The sequence below is a fragment of the Chiloscyllium plagiosum genome, unplaced genomic scaffold (genome assembly GCF_037043375.1).
Source record: "Chiloscyllium plagiosum isolate Xiang-an unplaced genomic scaffold, Cpla_swu_hap1 HiC_scaffold_30, whole genome shotgun sequence".
Taxonomy (NCBI): Eukaryota; Metazoa; Chordata; class Chondrichthyes; order Orectolobiformes; family Hemiscylliidae; genus Chiloscyllium; species Chiloscyllium plagiosum.
In genome coordinates this window covers 17,219,525-17,241,632 of record NW_028270168.1, presented here as the reverse complement: position 1 = coordinate 17,241,632, position 22,108 = coordinate 17,219,525, and the positions used below count along the sequence as shown (strand labels likewise).

The following is a 22,108-nucleotide window of genomic DNA, read 5'->3' as shown; positions in this document are numbered from 1 at the left end:
ACCGGAACTCTATCAACAAACACATTGACCTGGATCCCATCTACCATCCTCTGAGAAACATAACCGGAAATGACATCACCAAACACCCAAAAAGAAACCTAAACGCATAAATAGAAAGCGGAACATAACACCAGCACTTCACTAGAGGCTCACTGATGATGTTACCTAGTATGGTGACGAAACGTCTGAACTGAACCTTCCAGCTCAGCGAGCAAACTCTCATCCAGTTTACCCTTTTCCTGTGAGACTACTTGTATCCCATTTGTAAAATGTTTTTGTAAGTTTGGATGATAAAAAGTCTTAAGGGCTAGATCTTCACTCCATCAGGATGTCATGGACACCAGAGAGATGATGAAAAACTTTGGCTAGTATTGAAGGTTTTCAGTACAACTGAATTTCTAAATTTGTGATTCAACTGTCTTGTTCAGCAATGAAGAAATGTGAAAGCTCTAATGATAGACAAGTACTTGTATTTATATAGCACCCATAACATAATGAAATACACTAAGACACTTCACGGAGGCATTGAAAAACAAAGTTAAAAATCACACAACACCAGGTTATAGTCCAACAGGTTTAATTGGAAGCAGTAGCTTTCTGAATTCTTGAATGTTATAAGGGTTTTTGTCTCTACCACTCTGTCAATGATTTGAGTTCCAGATTTCCACCACCCTCTGGATGAAAAAGGTTTCCCCCACACCTCCTTTAAACCTTCTATCCCTTTGCTTAAGTCTGTGATTGATCCTGGTCATTGATCCCTTTATCAAGGAGAATACTTTCTTCCCGTCTACCCTGTCTGTGCCCCTCATAATGTTGTGTGTTTCAGTCATGTCCCCCTAATCTCCTCTGTTCTAATGAATAAAACTTGTCTGTTCAATTTCTCCTCGTAACTGAAACTCTCCAGCTCAGGCAACATCTAGGTAAATCTCCTCTGCACCCTCTCTAATGCTTTCATATCCCTCCTTTAATGCGGATTCTAGAACTGTACATAATACTCGAGCTGTGGATTAACCAATGTTTTGTACAATTCCAGGATAACCTGCCTACTCCATTCCCTCTTGAAATGAAGAAGAAACATTCTATTTGCCTTCTCTATTACATGTTGAACTTAGATGCTAGCTCTTTTGTAATTTCAAGTTGAGGACTCCCAGATCCCTCTCCCATAGTTTTCTGCAGTCTTTCTCTGTTTAAATAACATTCAGCCGTTCTCCACATTTCACCAAATTGTCTTCCATCTGCCAAGTTTTTCCCCCATTTGCCTAATCTGTCTCTATCCCTGTGCAGACTATTTGTGTCATTCTTACCACTTCCTTCCCATTTATTTTGTGTATCCCACAAACCTGGCTACATTATATTCACTTTCCTCATCCAAGTCATTAATGTATATTGTAGATAATTGTGGCTGCAATGTGGAGTTCCACTAGTTACAAGTTGCCTTTTTAAAAATCCCCTCCTTATCCTAACTCTGTCTCCTTTTAGCTAGTCCGTCCTCTCTTTGTGTAAATATACTATCTTTATCACCATAGACTCTTGTCATAGAGTCATGGAGATGTACAGCATGGAAACAGACCCATTGATCCAACACATCCATGCCGACCAGATATCCCAACCCAATCTAGACCCACCTGACAGCACCTGGCCCATACCCCTCCAAACCCTTCCTATTCGTATACCCATCCAGATGTCTTTTAAATGTTGCAATTGTATCTTATTAAGTAGCTCATTGTGTTTTTACATATCTTGGAGGAAATTACAGATGAAGAGGGAGAAAGCCATAAAGAGATATGAAAACAAGGATGAGAATTTCAAAATTGAAGTTTTATTTTAATTGAGAATCACTATAGATCAACAAGCACAAGAGTGATGTGTAAATATGTTTTGGTGTCTATTAGGAAATGGGCATCGGAGTTCAGGATTACCTTGGGTCTGCAGCGATTAGAACATGGAGGCTTACTAGGAATGTTAAAATAGTTAAGTCTTATAATGAAAAATTGATGACTATCATTGACGGTACACTGTCGAGTTTTAGATTAGATTAGATTACTTACAGTGTGGAAACAGGCCCTTCGGCCCAACAAGTCCACACCTCCCCGCCGAAGCGCAACCCACCCATACCCCTACATTTACCCCTTACCTAACACTACGGGCAATTTAGCATGGCCAATTCACCTGACCTGCACATCTTTGGACTGTGGGAGGAAACCGGAGCACCCGAAGGAAACCCACGCAGACACGGGGAGAACGTGCAAACTCCACACAGTCAGTCACCTGAGGCGGGAATTGAACCCGGGTCTCTGGCGCTGTGAGGCAGCAGTGCTAACCACTGTGCCACCATGCCGCCCAGTTGTATAATTGCGCCATAGATTGCATTCATTTGTCATCAAGCAGTTGCAACTCACGTATTTCTCAAAAGTTATATACAGAACAACCTTGATTACCCAAACTAAATGGGCGGGGAGTATTTTGTTCGGATAACGCAGTTCAGATAATGGACTGTTCGGGTAACAGTGTTTTTATGCAACCTTGAGATCTTGTTCGGATAATCCTAACTTCGGATAATTGATGTTCGGATAATTGAGGTTGTTCTGTACCTGTCCTTTTTGAATACTTTAGCTAGTGTGCTAGTACATTGTGCTAGTACAAAAATAACAATCCATTAGAAAAGGCAATTCATATTGCGTGGTTGACACTTCTGATAAACTGACTGTATTGAACTTCTGAATGTGTGGAGTGCACATTGATTTCCTGTGGGAATGCACTTCAGGAAAGTTTTGGTATTTTTCCTCTCTTGTTTTCTATCACCATCACTGATACCTTCTGGATTTTATAGGGATTAGTTGAGGACACAACCTCCAGATTTCATATGCCCGAACATTCGTTTGCATTAGCTCCATATAGGTAGTATGACTGCAATGAAGTAATGTTTTATTTTTCCTGTCATTCCATTTCTTTAAACACCATTTCAATACCATATTTGTAAAAGAAATGACACAACATCTCTAGTGCTAGGTGTCCTATCCTTTAACCTGATAATGGCCTGGAATTTGTGAAGAGAATAAAATGTTGTCCAGAATTGATTGGCTGGGAAGAGATACATGTGAATTTGAAAATATAAGTTCTTGATCAATTTGTATGACTGCAATTAGCATTACAAAAATGTTATTTCATCTTTAATGGAATGTGTTTGTGACTTCCATGAGGTTTCTGCAATTGCATATTAGTAGCAAATCAAATGCATCATGGAATGTTGTCTAGTGATTAAGTTTAAGTATCCTAATGACATAATTGCTAAAAACCACTAGTTACCTTCTTGCTCATAGTGAACAATTAAACATTTTGAGTCTCAGTTCTTTTGGCTCTGAAATAGACATTTTAAAATGTCATTTTTAAAAAATCTTACTTTCCCTATCTCTTTGAAACCATTCTTAGTTTTCCAGTTTTTTTTCTTTTTCTCGTCTGATTTGGCATTGAATTTACCCCCATGAAAGCACTCTTTCACATCTTTTGTCTGTTTATTTACCATTATTAATATATTGATTTTAAAAAATATATACTTTTGTGTTGACCCAAACAATGCCTTCAGCCTGCTGTTCCTGCAACTTTGTGGGCAACATTGTTAAAATCTAAACTAGCATGTATTAATCTAACTAATGTGGTCTTGAGAAATATGGATAAGGAAGCCCCAACAATTTTTACCCAGTGTATTATCCAAGCAAGAAATCACATCAAATCTGAAACTGCCAAGTCTATCTTTAAACTGCTCCAGACTTTAATAAATCTTTTGATATTTCTCCCAACAAATTAATGTTTCCCGGGTTCTGGATCCTCCCTGACCCTACCACACAGCTTTGTTTAAATAAATGCCCAAGCTTAATGAAAGGGACAGGTTCAGGTTGCTTCCAAGAGGAGTGTACATGTTCTAGGTTATGCGATTGCATAGATGAGGAATATGATCGCATCAGAGAGATTAGACTTTAGCTTTGTAATTTATTCTACAACAGAAATAACAAGTTTTTTAAATCTGACTGCTGTTGGTGTTTCAAGATTGTAGTAAGTGTTCAAAAATACAATTTATAACATTATTTCATAGCCATATACTCAATATTTACAGTAAGTAAGTAGAATATTAAGGTCTTAGAATTAAGCTACTGTATTAGTGTGCTGCTACCAATAAGCTTATGAAAATATATTTTTCTAATATTTTAATGGATGCAATGATTCACTGGTTAAGATGAATTAACATAGGATGTTATCTTTTTAAGTATAATTACAAGGATTAGTTGAAAATGTAAACTGCTTTAAAAAATTCATTTTCACTGGTGTTTCATTTCACTGTATTGGCCTAGTTGCCTAATGGGCTTGGATTAAGGGCTCAGAGTTTAAATGAGGTGAGCACATTATTGGAGATCTATATCAGTTACTGAATTGTAGATGAAAGGCTTATATATTTTCTTCATAATTGCTTCAAATTATTTTCCTTATCATGAGAGGGACTATGATATCTCATTCTTGTTTGGGTAAAAAACATGCATGGCATATTAATCATGATCTTAAAGATTGGTTAATATTTTATATGTAACGTTTTTATCGGAACTTTCATGCTGGAGTTTTCAAAGTGTTTTCTGTTTCAGTTTTTCAACATCAGATTGTGCAGAAATGAAAGAAACAGCTGTTTGCACCATTCCTGCTAATCTTAATGTTTAATTGTAAATTGGGGAAATGTTTGCCCAACCTATTTTGCTGTTTTGCTTTTCAGTGATTCTTTGTGCATTTTTAGTTTATTTCAGTGAATGCCACCTATTTATTTATATTTCATCCATTTTCAATAATTATAAGAGGCAATATGAGTGTAACATAAATCATGATCAGCTGAATCATGAGCACAATGTTGCTGATTTAATACAAATACTTTTCAGAGAGCATCATAATTTGAACTGAGTCATAAAATGTTACTGTAAAAAGCCATTTGCTCTATTATCGTTGTCAGTAATGTGTGCTTAAAAATGTGTTGCTGGAAAAGCACAGCAGGTCAGGCAGCATCAAAGGAACAGGAGAATCGATGTTTCAGGCATAAGCCCTTCTTCAGGAATCCTGATTCCTGAAGAAGGGTTTATGCCCGAAACGTCGATTCTTCTGTTCCTTTGATGCTGCCTGACCTGCTGTGCTTTTCCAGCAACACATTTTTAAGCTCTGATCTCCAGCATCTGCAGTCCTCACTTTCTCCTAGTCAGTAATATATGGTCAACTAGATTCATACTGAGATGAAAGAGTTGACTATTGAAGCAAGTTTAAGTAGATTGGGCCTAAATGTTCTGGGTTTCAGAAGATTGAGTTGTGATTTCATTGAAAAGTATATCATTTTTAGAATGGCTGGCAGGTTAGTTGCTAAAAGACTGTTCCCCCAGCTGCAAAGTCGAGAACCAGATTTCATAGTCTTGGAAGGGGTCAGCCATGTAATGTTGAAGTAATAAATGCATTCATTACATGGGTTGTGAATCTTTGGAATTTTCTGACATAGGGACTCTGAATCCTTACGGTTCCACATCATCTCCTCCTCCCATCAGTAATGAAAGTGGAGATGATCAATGATTTCGAAAAGAAATCGAATAGGCAGTTGAGGGAAATAAATTTGCAGGGCTGAGGGGATAGAATGGAGAAATAATACTGACTGAAATAGAGTTTGCATAGAATTGAAGGGCAAGTGGTCTCCTGTTGTGCCATTATGATTCTATTGTTCATATCTATTTGGTGTTCAGAAATAGATATTCTTCAATGATCTAGTAGAAAGTGAGGACTGCAGATGAGAGTCAAAGAGTGTGGTGCTGGAAAAGCACAGCTGGTCAGGCAGCATCCAAGGAGCAGGAGAGTCAATGTTTTGAGCATAAGCTCTTCATCAGGACCCTCCTCTGATGCTGCCTGACCGGCTGTGCTGTTCCAGCACCACACTCTTTGACTCAATGATGTTCTCCCTAGTAGCAGTGGTGTAGGACTTTAGATAAGAGTAGTTGAGGAGAAGTTGCTTCTACTGACAGGAGATTCAATAACTAGAATAAAAAAGATTACCAAAAAAACCAGTGAAAATAAAGATAAATACTTTTATCCAGTGAGTAAGGCATCTGAAAGGCATTGCCTGAAAGTGTGATAGAATTAGATTCAACAATAATTTTTGATATACATAATTTGGAGAATTTTGATCAGAGTAGTGCTGTAGAGGTATATATGGACTTTAGGAAGGTAAATGGTGCAGTACCACACAGGAAACTTGTTGAGTTGTAAACTGATGGAATGAATACGAAAGTAGTGGTATGCATATCCAGTTGGTTCAGTGATAGGCGACAGATGATGTTTGGATGTTCTTCAGAATGGGAGTGGTTTGCAGTGGTCTAACCAAGGGTCAATTTTGGGCCCATTAACTCTTAAGTGTTTACAAACAACTGAAACTCTGGTATAGGGGTCTGCATTATATAATTGACAGAAAGTTGTAAATATTGCAAAGCAGTAGCTAGTGAAGGAAATAGTCATAGATTTCAGGATGAGAAGTGCAGAACAGTGCAATGATTAGAGTTATTGCAGATAAAATTCAAATAAAGAAATGAGGTGCTTTGGAAGAATTAAAATGGAGAGGCATTATATGAAAGCTGACATGATTTTGAGAAGTGTAGGTGAGCAGAGAGACCTTGATGTCAATATACATTAAAGTTTAAATCTGCTATGACAAGGAGATAAGAATTGGAGTTAGTTATAAATAGAAGCATAGAATGCAAAAAAAGAACAAATAAATTGCCCTTGAACTTTATGGTATTAGTTAGTATTCATTGCTGGTCTTGTGGCAGGGAAGAGATTTAAGGTCATAAGTTATAGAAGCAAACCTTAGCAGGACTTATACACTTAATGGTAAAGGTCTGAGGGAGTGTTGCTAAACAAAGAGACCTTGGAGTGCAGGTTTATAGCTCCTTGAAAGTAGAGGTGCAGGTAGATAGGATAGTGAAGAAGGTGTTTGGTATCCTTTCCTTTATTGGTCAGACTATTGAATACAGGAGTTGGGAGGTCATGTTGCGGATGTACAGGACATTGATTAGGCCACTGTTGGAATATTGCGTGCAGTTCTGGTCTCCTTCCTATTGGAAAGATGTTGTGAAACCTGAAAGGGTTCAGAAAAGATTTACAAGGATGTTGCCAGGATTGGAAGATTTGAGCTACAGGGAGAGGCTGAACAGGCTGGGGCTTTTTTCCCTGGAGCATTGGAGGCTGAAGGGTTTACAATCATGAGGTGCATGGATAGGATAAATAGTCAAAGTCTTTTCCCTGGGATGGTGGGGGTGTCCAGAACTAGAGGGCATGGGTTTAGGGTGAGAGTGGAAAGATATAAAAGAGACGTAAGGGGCAGAGGGTGGTACGTGTATGGAATGAGCTGCTAGAGGAAGTGGTTAGAGGGATATGGGCTGGGTGCTGGCAGGTGGGACTAGATTAGTTTGGGATATATGGTCGGCATGGACATGTTGGACTGAAGGGTCTGTTTCTGAAATGTACATCTCTATGACTCTATATAGAAACAGAATTTGGGACCATTTGACCCGTCGAGTCTGCTTTGCCATTCCATCATGGCTGAAATGTTTCTCATCCCATTCTCTGCCTTCTGCCTGTAAGCCTTGACTCAGTTACTAATCAAGAACCAATCTATTGTTGTATTAAATACATTCAGTGACTTGATCTCCACAGTCCTCTGTGGCAACGAGTTCTACAGATTAAACGTCCTCTGGCTGAAGAAATTCCTCCATATCTCAGTTGCAAAAGGTTGTCCCTTCATTCTGAGACTGCGCCCGCAGATCCTAGTTTCTCCAACTAGTGGAAATATCTTTTGCATGTCCACTCAATCCTGTTAGAGGCCTCAGTACACCTCTCATCCTTCAAAACTTCTTTTGAGTACTGACCCAGAGTCCTCAACTGTTCCTTATATGACAAGCCAAACATTCCTGGGATTATTCTTGTAAATCTCACCTGGACTCCCTCCAATCTTTCCACATCCTTATTTAAACACAGGGCCCAAAACTGTCCACAATATTATACAGCCTCAGCAGTACATCTCTGCTGTAGTACTCTGGATCTCTTGAAATGAATACTATCGTTGCATTTGCCTTCCAAACTGCCAATTGAACCTGCTTGTTAACTTTAAGAGAATCCTGAATTGGGGCCCTCACATTTATGAAACTTTTCTCCAATTAGCAAATACTCTGTGCCCCTATTCTTCCTACAAAGGTGCACAGCTTCACATTTTCCCACATTGGGCAAAGTGACAGATGAAATACACTCTTCTGACCTGGCCAGGTCCTGCTGCAGCATCTCCACTTCCTCAACATTAACTGTCCCTTAGCCTGTCTTTGCATCATCTGAAAACTTAGCAGTGATGTCCTGTTTCTTCATTCAAGTTGTTATTGTATAACCTGAATAGCTGTGTTCCTAACACTAACCCTGCAGAACTCCACTCTAGCTGATCACAAGAGACCCTTTAATCTCTAAACTCTCACCAATAACTGATGTCAGGCTAATGGGCTTACAGTTTCCTGTCTTCTGCCTCCCTCCCTTCTTAAATGGGGTAATAGGTTAGCCATTTTCCAGTCCTCTGGGATCCTCACTGACACAAATGATTCCTGAAAGATTACCACCTATGCACCTACAATCTCCTGAGCTATCTCCTTCAGAATTCTGGGTGTAGTCCATCTGGTTTGGGTGATTTATTCACCATCAGACTTTTCAGCTTCCCCACCACCATCTACTTAGTGATGGCCACTATCCTCACTTCTGATATGCAGCTGTGTCTTCCACTGAAAACTGATATAAAATACCTATTCCACTGCCATTTCTTTGTTTCCTATTACTACGTCTGTAGCTTCATTTTCCAGCGGTCTAATGTCCACTCTTGCCTCTATCTCACCATTTTATATATCTGAAATATAAATCCTTGCAATCTTCTAGCCAGTTTATCCTCATATTTCATCTTCTCTCCCCTTATTGCTGTTTTTTAGTTATCTTTTATCTGTTTTCAAAGGCTTTCCAACTCTCTGGCTTCCCACTAATCATCACTACATTTTCCACTACTTCTTTTGCTTTTTGCTCGCCCTGACATTTGCTGTGTCCCTTATCAGCCACAATAGCCTTATCCTTCCCTTAGTACGTTTCTTCCTGGGGTTTGAATTTCTGCTGTGCCTCCTGAATTATTCTGAGAAACGCCTGCCATTGCTGCTCCACTGCCTTCTCTGCTAGGCTCCCTTCCAACCTGCTGTGGCCTGATCCACCCTCATGTCTTTGCGGTTACCTTTTACTCAGTTGTAATACCGTTACATTTGAATCCAGTTTTTCTAGGACTCCTTGAGTCTCCACCCTGCAGTTTGAAAGGAATTCTATCATATTATGGTCACCTTAAGCTCCCTAATCAAGTCTGCTTCATTACATATATAAAATCCAGAATTGCCTGTTCCCTAATGGGCTCTATCACAAGTTGATCCAAAAACACCCGTCTCAGACATTCCACAAATTCCTTTTCTGGAGATCAGCAACCAACTATTTTTTTTTCCCAGTCCACCAGCATATTGAGGTCCCCCATGCTTATTGTAATAGTGCCTTTATTCCATTTTTTTCTATCTCCTGATTAATTTTCTTCTCCCTATCCTTTTTACCGTGAGGAGGCCTATATGTAATTCCCATCATGATCTTTCTCCTCTGCGTTTCTGCAATTCTACTCAGATTCCATGCCTTCTGACTCTATTATCAGTTCTTGCTATCAATTTAATTTTTATTCCTTACTAACAAGGCAACCCCCCCCCCCCCCCGCTCTCTGCCCATCAACCTGTCCTTTTGATAAGATGTGTATTCTTGAATATTTAGTTCCCAACTCTGATCCCCTTGCAGTCAGGTCTCTGTGATGCCCACAACATCATATTCACCAATTTAATTATGTGCTACAAGCTAATTTATCTTGTTTAACACACTGCATGCATTTAAGTTCATTATCCTCAATCTTATCCTGGAAAGTATCAAGCTTGAGTATGTTGCAGCTGCACCCATCGGGTAGGTGCAGAAAATGGGACAGTTGGGAATAGGAGCGAGTCAAACAGTCAGGGTTGGCAGGAACAAAGCAGAGAATAAGAGTGAACTGATAAATTAAACTGCATTTATTTCAATGCAAGGGCCTAACAGGGAAGGCAGATGAACTCAGGGCATGGTTAGGAACATGGGACTGGGATATCATAGCAATTACAGAAGCTGTGGCTAAGGGATGGACAGGACTGGCAGCTTAAAGTTCCAGTATACAAATGCTATAGGAATGATAGAAAGGGGGGGGGGGGGCAAGAGAGGAGGAGAGTCATGTTTTTGATTAAGGATAGCATTATGGCTGTACTTAGGGAGGACATTCCTGGGAATACATACAGCGAAGTTACTTGGGTGGAACTGAGAAGTAGGAAAGGGATGATCACCTTATTGGGATGATATTATAGACCCCCAAATAGTCAGTGGGAAACTGAGGATCAAATTTGTAAGGAGATCTCAGTTATCTGTAAGAATAATAGGGTGGTTATGGTAGGGTACTTTAACTTACCAAACATAGACAGGGACTGCCATAGTCTTAAGTGTGTACAAGAAAAGTTTCTAATTCAGTATGTGGATAGATGCGGATGTGGAAGGTGCAAAACTTGACCTACTCTTTGAAAAATAAGGCACAGCAGGTGACTGAGATATCAATGGGGGAGCACTTTGGGACCAGTGACCATAATTCTATTCAGTTTAAAATAGTGATGGAAAAGGATAGACTGGATCTAAAAATCGAAGTTCTAAATTGGAGGAAGGCGAATTTTGACAGAATTAGGCAAGAACTTTCAAAAGTTGTTTGGGGGCAGATGTTCACAGGTAAAGAGGCGGCTGGAAAATGGGAAGCCTCCAAAAATGAGAGAAGTAGAGTCCAGAGACAATATATTCCTGTTAGGGTGAAAGGAAAGGCTGGTAGGTGTAGGAAATGCTGGATGACAAGAAAGTTGAGGGTTTGGTTATGGAAAAGAAGGAAGCATATGTCAAGTAAAGACAGGAGAGATAGAGTGAATCCTTAAGAGTATAAAGGCAGTAGGAGTATACTTAAGAGGGAAATCAGGAGGGCAAAAGGGGGAACATGAGATAGCTTTGGCAAATAGGGTTAAAGAGAATCCAAAAGGATTTTATGAATATATTCAGGACAAAAGGGTAACTAGGGAGAGAAAAGGGCCCCTCAAAGATCAACAAGGCAGCCTATGTGTGGAACCACAGGAGAGGGGGGAAATATTTAACAAATATTTTGCGTTAGTATTTACCGTGGAGAAGGACATGGAAAATGGAGAATGTGGGAAATAGATGGTGACATCTTGAAAAGTGTCCGTGTTACAGAGGAAGAAGTGCTGGATGAATTAAAACACCATAAAAGTGGATAAATCCCCAGGACCTGATCAAGTGTACCCTAGAACTCTATGGGAAGCTGGGGAAGTGATTGCTGCACCCCCTGCTGAGATATTTGTATCATCGATAGTCACAGGTAAGGTGCCGGAAGACTGGAGGTTGACTAACATGATGCTACTATTTAAGAAAGGTGGTAAGGAAAAGCCAGGGAACTATAGACTGGAGAGCCTGACATCAGTCGTAGGCAGGACTGCTGGAGGGAATCCTGAGAGACAGGATTTACATTCATTTGGAAAGGCAAGGACTGATTAGGGAAAGTCAGCATGGCTTTGTGCATGAGAAATCATGTGCCATGAACTTGTTTTTTGGAGAAGTAACAAAGAGGGTTGATGAGGCCAGAGTGGTGGATGTAATCTATATGGACTTCAGTAAAGCATTTGATAAGGTTCCTCATGATAGACTGGTTAGCAAGGTTAGATCTCATGGAATAAAGGGAGAATTAGCCATTTGGATACAGAATAGGCTTGAAGGTAGAAGACAGAGGATGATGGTGGAAGGATTGCCTTTCAGACTGGAGGCTTGTGACCAGTGGTGTCTCACACAGGTTGATGCTAGGTCCACTGCTTTTCGTCATTTATATAATGATTTGGATGTGAACATAGGACGTATGGTTAGTAAATTTGTAGATAACATCAAAATTGGAAGTATAGTGGACAGCGAAGAAGGTTACCTCAGAGTACAACGGGATCTTGATCAGATGGGCCAATGGGCTGAGGAGTGGCAGATGGAGTTTAATTTAGATAAATGCAAGCTCCTGCATTTTGGCAAAGTAAATCAGGGCAGGACTTATACACCTGAATGGTAAGGTCCTGGGGAGTGTTGTTGAACAAAGAGACCTTGGAGTGCAGGTTCATAGTTCCTTGAAAGTGGAGTTGCAGGTAGATAGGATAGTGAAGAAGGCATTTGGTATGCTTTCCTTTATTGGTCAGAGTATTGAGTACAGGAGTTGGGATGTCATGTTGCGACTGTACAGGACATTGGTTAGGCCACTTTTGGAATACTGTGTGCAATTCTGGTCTCCCTCCTTATCAGAAGGATGTTGTGAAACTTGAAAGGGTTCAGAAAAGATTTACAAGGATGTTGCCAGGGTTGGAGGATTTGAGCTGTTGGGAGAAGCTGAATAGGCTGGGGCTGTTTTGCCTGGAGTGTCGGAGGCTAAGGGGTAACCTTATCGAGGTTTATAAAATCATGAGGGTCATGGATAGAGTAAATAGACAAGGTCTTTTCTCTGGGGTGGGGGAGTCCAGAACTAGAGGGCATACATAGGTTTAGGGTGAGAGGGGCGAAATTTAAAAGGGACCTAAGGGGCAACCTTTTCATGCAGTGGGTGGTGTGTATATGAAATGAGCTGCCAGAGAAAGTGGTGGAGGCTGGTACACTTACAGCATTTAAAAGGCATCTGCATGGGTACATGAATAGGAAGGGATTACAGGGATATGGGCCAAATGCTGACAAATGGGACTAAATTACATTAGGATATCTGGTTGGCATGGACGAGTTGGACCAAAAGGTCTGTTTCCGTGCTGTACATATCTGACTCTATGACTCAATGACTGAAGACTTGTACTATCGAATCTGCTCCCTCTAGCCAAGCTCTTCCAGTGAAGTTATAATATTGGCATGTACTTGACAATGTGGAAAATTGCTCAGATATGTCCTAGACACACAAAGCCGGACAAATCCAACCCAGACAGTTGCTGCCCAAATAGTCTACTCCTGATCATTAGTAAAGCAATGGAAGGAGCTATCAATAGTTATCCTGGGACTTCTCAACATTTACTCTGGACACCATGAAGTCTCGCGTATCACGTCAAACATGGGCATGAAAACTTTCTGCTCATTACCACGTACTGTCCTCTGTCGGCAGATGACTGTTCCTCCATGTTGAACATTCTTGGAGAAGCACAGAAGGTACTCTGGGGATTTCAAAGTCCAAAAGTGGCTTGATAGCTGTACTGATTGACCTGGTTGAGTTCAAAAGGACATTAATGCTAGACTGGGTCTTCAGCAGATGGTGAGGAGCAAACAAGAGGGAAGAAACATAGTTGATCTCAGCCTTACCAATCTGCCTGCTGCAGATCTATCTGTCTACGTACGACTGACCAACACACTGTCCTTTTGGAAACAATGTCCCACCAACGCATCAATAATATCTTGTGCCGTATTGTGTGTCGCTATCACTGCTAAAGAGCACAGAATAGTACGGCACACTACAGGCCCTTTGGCCCACAATGTTGTGCCGGCCTTTTATCCTAAGATCAGACTAGCCTACATGCTTTTCATTGTACTATTTTCCATGTGCCTACCCAAGAGTCACTTAAATGTCCCAAATGTATCTGACTCTACTGCGACTGCCGGCTCTGCATTTCACACACCCTTCCCCCACCCCTCACCCCCCCCCCACCCCCGGCACTCTGTGTAAAGAGCTGCCATCTGACATCTCCCTTAAACCTTTCTCCAATTGCCTTAAAATTATGTCTCCTGATGATAGACGTTTCTGTCATGGGAAAAAAGTCTCTGGCTATCCACTCTTTCTATGCCTCTCAACACCTCTACCAAGTCACTTCTCATTCTTCTTCACTCCCATGAGAAAGCTCCAAACTCCCTCGACTTTCATAAGACTGTGCTCCAGTCCAGGCAGCAACCTGGTAAATCCCCTCTGCACCCTCTCTAAAGCTTCCACATCTTTCCTATAATGAGGCAACCAGAACTGAACACAATATTCCAAGTCTGGTCTAACCAGGACTCTATGGCGCTGCAGCATAACCTCACGTCTTTTAAACTCAATCACCCTGCTAATGAAAGCCAACACACCATTTGCCTTCTTAACAATCCTGTCAACTTGGGTGACAACCTTGAGGGATCTCTGGACATGGATCCCAAGATCCCTCTGTTCCTCCACACTGTCAAGAATCCTGCCTTTAACCTTGTATTACGCATTCAAATTCGACTTTCCAAAGCGAATGACTTTTCCAGGTTGAACTCCATCTGCCACTTATCGGCCCAGTTCTGCATCCTGTCAATGTCCTGTTGCAACCTATAACAGCTCTCCACACTATCCACAACTCCACCTCCCTTCATGTCATCACCAAACTTGCTAGCCCTCCCTTCCATTTCCTCATCCAAGCCATTTATAAAAATCACAAAGAGCAGAGGTCCCAGAACCGATCCCTGCGGAACCCCACTGGTCACTGAGCTCCAGGCTGAATACTTTGCATCAACCACCACACACTGTCTGTATCCACACAACCGGATTTCACTGTATCTCATGCCTCCTTACTTTCTGAATGAGCCTTATCAAAGGCCTTGCTAAAATCCATGTACACCACATCCACTGTTTGTTCCATAGAAATGCCAAGCAATAACCATTTCCAGTATGAAACAATCTAACCACTGCTTCGTGACATTGAATGGCATTGCCATCACTGAATCCCTACTATCAACATCCTGGGGGTTACCATTGACTAGGAACTCAACTGGATTCACCATATAAATACAATGAATGTAGAGCATTTCACAGGCAAAGAATAAAATCCTCTTCTGTTTCCCCAAAGCTCTTGCACCATTTACAAGGCACAAGTCAAATAGTTTTAGGATAAGAGATATAATTTAAAACAGATAAGAAATTACTTCTCTCAAAGGGTCATGAATCTGTGAAATTCACAACTTCAGAATGGTGAATGCTGAGACATTGAGTAAATTTATGGATGAGAAATATTTTTAATTAGTAGTGGGTTGAAGGGTTTTGGGAAGCAGACAGAAAAGTGGAGTTCAGACTGAATGAGGTCAACCATGATCATATTAAATGGTGGAGGAGATTTGAGGGGCTGAATTGCCTACTCCTGCTCCTAGTGTGATGTTCTCATATAAGCCAGGAGTGTGATGGAATACTCTCGCTTGCCTGGATGAGTGTAGCTCAAGGAACTTGACATCATCTAGGACAAAGCAGCTTGATGAATCGGCTCTATATCCACAAACATTCGGTCACCCCCCCCCATGGACACTTGTAGCAGCAGTGTGTGCCATAAACAAAATACACGCAGACGTTCAGCAAAGATCCTTAAACAGCACCTTCTAAACTCCCAACCAATTCCATCAAGAAAGGCAGGGCTGCAGATACATGGGAGCCCTACCATCTGCAAGTTCCCCTCCAAGCCCCTCACCATCCTGAATTGGAAACATATCATTGTACCTTCAGTACAGAATCCTGGAATTTCCTCCCAAATGGCATTGTGGATCAACCTACAACACACGGACTGCAGTGGTTCAAGAATGCACATCCTCAAGGGCAGTTATGATGTGAAATAAATGCTGGCCTGGCCAGCGATGCCCATTACCACACCTGAATTTTTTAAAAGACTTCTTCTTTCCAGTTTATATTTCCAAATGAAATATACATGGCCTGTTTCAGTAGAAATTTTCAACATGTTAAAGATGTTTGTTGAATTTTCACGGTCATAGACTTAAATTCATTAGTAAAACATCTGGAGAAGAGGGGGGGGAGAAAGATTTTCACTCAGGTTGTTTGGATCTGGAATGGTCTGCCTGAAGAAGAAGCTAATTTCATAAATAATTTTAAAGGGAATCAAATAGGTTCGTGAGTTGAGAAACTTGTAGAGCTACGAACAAAGAATGAACATGAAGGACTGAGTCAACTGCGTTTGAAGAGCCATCACACAAAAGGTCGGTTACTGGCCTCCCATTTCTGTACAGATCACACCATGTTATAAGGCAAAATTATTTGCATAAACAGTCTAAATGACTGGAATTTAATGGAGCCTGAGAATTGGGCAAAAGTACCCACATTGGGAAAGCTGTCCAAATTAAGTTGTGGAGGAAAGGGCCATTAAAGGCAGAATTTCAATTAAGCTCATTAATGAGCCACTTGTCACCAATTAACCTTGAGCCTCCCCAGCGGAGAGCTCTCTACGTGGGAGTCCTCTCCCTTTCGCTTGGGGATCTGGGGTGGAGAATGCTGCATGCTGCACTCCCCTGCAACTGCAGATTGCGTTGGTTCACGGAATCCCAGCCCAACTGCTTGTTCTGTGGTGCTGTGGAGCCTGTGGACCATGTATATATTGGGTGTGGTCGCTTGCACTCGTTTTTTAGTTTTCTAGAGAACCTTCTCTTCTGTTTTTGGTTGCACTTCAGTCTGTTGCTCCTGATCTTTGGGCACCTGGTACGGAGGGGGGAGGGTAGGTCAGATGATCTCCTCGTGGGTCTGCTCCTGAGCCTGGCCAAACTGGCCATAAACAGATCTAGGCATTTGGCCGTGGAGGGGGTTGTTGGGGTTGTTATAGCCAACTGCCTACCCCTCTCCCACGGCTACGTCCGAGCCTGGGTATCCCTGGAGAAGAAGCACGTGATGTCCACTAACTCCCTTGAGCTGATCAGGGAGAGATGGGCACCACAGGGTGTGGAGTACTTTATTCCCCCCTCCAACTCTATTTTGATATAATCCCTACCCTTCCCTTCACTTTTTTGATCTCTTAGCATTGCTCTTTGATGAGAAGGGCATTGCTTGTCACTGGCTAACCTGGTGTTTTCCTTTCTTCCTGATTGTGAAAATTGAATAAAGATTTGTACACCTGTTGTCTCTGTGTCTCACACCTGCACACACAACTCATGGGTGCTGGAGAAAATATAAGCACAGCTGCAGTTAGGGGGTAGTGTGGGGGTAAAGGAAAAAAAAGAAAGAAAAAAATATAACCAGGAGATTTGGAGGTTAAAAAAATTAACCTTGAGCCCACCAGAATTTAGTGCTGACAGGGAGATTTATGGCTTTTCAGTGGCACCTGAAATCTGCCCAGCAAACCATTAGGTTCATCTGCAACCTCAGGTGCGATGACTGTTTTTAACAGTTCCTGATTAGTGGATCTGGTTTTGGGAATATGGAGATGTTAATGTATAGAACTTCGTCGGATCAAATGTACTGAGCCTGCCTTTATCACATGCCATGCCTAGATTGATGCTAGGTGGTATGTTTTATTATTTGACTTTCCATAAAGGTTTTGACTAACTGAGTGTCGTGTCCTTCCATCTGAAGTGGGTAAGGACAATTGATTTGGTTCCCCAAAGGAAATTATTGAACCAGATGGATTTTTTACAACAGTTCAGAGGTTTCATACTGAGACAGCTATTTTACTTTATTGAATTTAAATTTCCCTAGCTGCTGTGATGCAATTCGAATTCATATTTCCAGAGCACCAATCCAAACTTCTGCATTACTGTTGCAGTTAGATTACCAACATGCTACTACATCAATACAAGAAAATTATTCTATGTGACTTCTAAAACTTTCTAAATTTGAATTTATACATTTCAGGTGATGAAAATCCGGAAAGTTCTGAATCGGTTAGAAAAACCTCATGGGCTTTACCCCAACTATCTAAGCCCTGTTACTGGTCACTGGGGACAGCGTAAGTAGCAGTTACAAGTTCGTCAGCACTGTCTTTCACTTTTATGATTATTGAGAAAAGGGACTCCAGGCAGGGGGTATCTTAACTTGCCTTGTTGGCCCAGAGGAACCAGAACAGTATATAGTACTTGGGGGAGCCTTTCAGGATCTCTTCACATACTGAACTTTTTCTGACCTGTTCAAACTGACAGGACATGACAGATAATCAGATGTGAGTTACAATTGTAGCCACAAACTGTACATTTACTGAATGACCTCTCTGGCTTTAGGGAGGAGAAGGAAGAAGCTTAGTTGCCCCTCTGTAAATTTACATCAAAATTAAGTTGGCAGGATTTGTTCAATAATGACTTGGCAACATTAACAACCCACTTCTCTGGTACTCCTCAGATGGGTACAGACAAAATCATTCGTTCAGTGTTTGCTGATTGTAAACAAAGTTCAAGGTAACTTAATTGCCAAAACTGTAATAATTTATGAGAGTGCTATTGATTCTGAATCTGTAATGCACACTGTACAGCAAATTTTCTATATTTAGTAGTGTAAACGTTAACCCCTTGAGTTTTGCCCACAGTATGCAGCAGTTTTTTTCCATATAGCTTGTATTGAAGTTGATCCCAGATTTTCAGGAATCAAAACACAAAAATTTAAATCCTAGAATCCCTACAGTGTGGACACAGGACATTCGGTCCATCAAGTCCACATCGACATTCCAAATACCATCCCATTCAGACCCACACCCACTCTATCCTTATAACCCTGTATTTCCCAAGGCTAATAGACCTAACCTATGTGTTTTTGGACTGTCGGAAGAAACCAGAGAACCCAGAAGAAACCCACGCACAGGCATGGGGTAAATGTGCAAACTCCACACAGTTGCCTGAGGCTGGAGTCGAACCCAGGTCCCTGTTGCCATGACGCAGCAGTGCTAACCATTGAGTCACCATGCTGTCCTGAAGTAAACATTGCAAACTTAAAGTACCTTCCAAGACAAGGACCTGGGGTACATCACTAGCCACTCTGACAGTGGTGGGATTCGAACCCATGACTCAATAGAGATTAGAATTTAAATCAGCCATATTACCATAATTCCATAACCAAAGTATAAACCAGAGAGTTTAAAGATTCAATTTCATTATAAATGTATAAGTACTAAGAGCACTGCTAAGTAATAATTTAAATGTTTATAATTCTTGATTTATATACATTAAAATTATTAACTTAGTAAGATTATGTACTCGAGGGAAGGAAAGAAACTGCCATCCTAATTCGGTCTGGCCTATATGTGACTCATTCCACAGCAATGTGGTTGACTTTCAACTGCCCTCTGGGCAGTTAGAGATGGGCAATAAATGCTTGCCAATGCAGCAACACCCTCATCCTGTGATTTTTTTTTTTTAAATTATGAATGTTAATTAGTATGAACAGTATTATTGTTGTTTTTTATTTTGTTTCATCAAATTTTTGGGGGATTTCACTTCTTCAGTTCAAATCAAATATACATATCAACCTCTCAAAGACAATACTCATGTAAAAGTTGACCTATGACTTCTGGCCTATCAAATTGGTGTCTCAAAGTTGATTTTAATGTGACTGTGTACGATTTTGATGTCAGAAAATGTGATCAGGCAATTTGGCTCAACCGTCCTCTTTAATGTTATCTTTGTATATGAGAAAATATTCATTAACACATTTATTTGTCCATAAGACTGTAAGATAAAGGCTTTTTTATTCCATTATCTACCTGCGCTGCTACCTCCAGTGGTGTGGATCTGCGCACCCAGGTCCTCTGCATATCAATACTCCGAAGGGTTCTGCCATTCAGTATAATTTCCACCTGCACTTAACCTTCCAAAATGCATCACCTCACATTGTGTGTATTAGACATGTGTATATTAGAAATATTTTAAGAAGCTCTTTGTTTCCTAAAATGCATAACCTTTTGGAATCAAATGACTACCTTAAGTTCCAATTGCCCTCTTGTGCAAATGTAAAAGTTCCATGATAGATTTGAGAAGAAGAATGAAAGTGTCTCCTTATGTCCTGCCCAATTCTTGTCTTTTAATTGAAATTATCCAGTTAGAAGTCACGTCACAAACAGCAAATTGACTGTCATGTTTCCAAAACAAATGAATGCCACAGAAGTACTTCATTATCAGTTACTGACCTCATTATGGAACTTACATTCTCATGATTGACTCAGACATTTTGGGAAGTCTGCATGTATTTTACAGATACTGTTGTCGTGCAGTGAGCGCTTTTCTCTTGTAGCCTGCTCATTTACCTCACAGGAAATCTGTAACTCTGCATTAAGGCATGTGAGGAACCAAACAGTCAGGGAGCTGCCACATGAGGTGATACTGTCAGAAAGTGAAGGATGAATTTGGAGGACTCGTGAAGGATATGTGTCTTTCATTCTAAACTCTGCCTTTTTATAAAAGACCTTTTAATCTAGCACCACATTTCTGGATGGTGGCCTGTAATCAGTAGGTTCCTACAAATACAGTATAATATTAATTGTCACTTTACTTTTATTTTGCTGTCCACAACACAGGCAAATGTCCAAGTAACTTGCTAGCTGGTCTTGGCTTTTTCCTGTTATTGTGATCTATCCTTTGCTGTGTGATGACTGCTTTTCCTTTAGATATGTTGGAGCCAATTTAATATCAACCTTTTTTTTTACTGTATTGTGAATATGAAAGCTGATCTAGCTACAGATGATGTAAAACAAAGAGGAGCAGGGATAGATTCATGAGGGGATATTGGAGATAATTCTGGGTGTTTGGGAAACAAAATCATTGCTGGAAATGTCCTGGCTCCAACAGATGGCTATAGGTAGAGTTAAGTAATACTGTTCCACTGAGCTAGATATTGGGGACACATGGTGTTATCCACCATGTCAAAAGCTGCACGTACAACCACAGAATTATTATGGGGGAGAAAGAGACCATTAAATCCATCATGTCTGCACTGAGCATTTTACTTTTGTGCCAAATTGCCTTTTCCTCGTAACCGAATGCTCTCTTGAAAGCCTCACCTGAACCTGCTTTCACACACATTCAGGAAGTGCATTCCAAACCCAGACCACTTGCTGTCGAAAAGCTTTTTTCTCACTTCACATTTGCTTCTTATGCAAAACATACCAAAATTGTGCCTTTGATCTTTTATAAGTGGGAACAATTTCTCCCAATCCACTCTGTCTAGACCCCTCACGATTTTGAAAACTTAATCAAATCTCCCCTCAGGCTTCCCGACTCAAAGAAACCAGTCCCAACTTTTCCACCCTTTACTCATAACCAAAATGTCTCATCCCTTGAACCATTCTCAAAAACCTCTTTTGCACTGCCTTTGGTGCATTCATGTCTTACCTAAAGTGGAGTGCCCTGAGCTGTACACCGTACTCTACCTGAGGTCTAACCAGTTACATGTAGGTTCAACATAATCTTTGTTCTTTGTGCTCCAGTTAATGAAGCCTATAATACCTTATGCTTTATAAACAGCTCCCTCTTTATATCCTGCCACCTTTAATGACATGCATAAAACACTCTTTAGAATAATACCATTTACTTTATACTGTCTTGACACATGAAAATATATCAATGCATTCTTTTCCACATTGAACTTCATCAGCCATCTACCCTCCTACTCCAACAATCTGTTGACATCCGTTTGAAGCTCTACCCTCTTCTCGCAACTTACAATTCTCCCAAATTTATATTGTCTGCAATCATTGAAATTGTGCCATGTGCATCAATATCTGGATACTTTGTGTGTGTATTTACAAAGAACAGTACAGCACAGGAACAAGACTTCGGCCCTCCAAGTCTGCGCCGCCACATTTTGCCCTTCCATTCTAAAACTGTCTTCACATACAGGATCCATATCCCTCTATTCCCCTCCTAGTCATGTACTCATCCAAGTGCATCTTTAATGATGCTTTGTGTCTTCTTCCACCACCTCGTCTGGCAGTGCATTCTAGGCACTGACTATCCTTTGTGTGAAAAACTTGCATCGCACATCTCTTGAAAACTTCCCCCTCCACCCCTCACACTTTGAAACTGTGTCCCCTGGTAATTGACACCCTCCACTCTGGGGGGAAAAAGCCTCATACTTCCCACTCCATCCACACCATTCACAATCTTATAAACTTCTATTAGTTTGCCACTCAACCTCCTGCATTCCAGTGAAAACAAATCCAGTCTATCCAACCTTTCC

General features: G+C 40.8%; 1 protein-coding gene across 1 annotated transcript in view; it reads left to right on the top strand.

Annotated features, from left to right (window-relative positions):
• Window positions 1-22,108, top strand: part of LOC122563562 (mannosyl-oligosaccharide 1,2-alpha-mannosidase IA) — a 143,940-nt gene that overhangs the window by 77,009 nt on the left and 44,823 nt on the right. Inside the window, exon 7 of the mRNA XM_043717453.2 lies at window positions 17,804-17,897. Coding sequence (XP_043573388.1) covers window positions 17,804-17,897 — 94 coding nt within the window. The remainder of the gene's footprint in view (window positions 1-17,803; window positions 17,898-22,108) is intronic.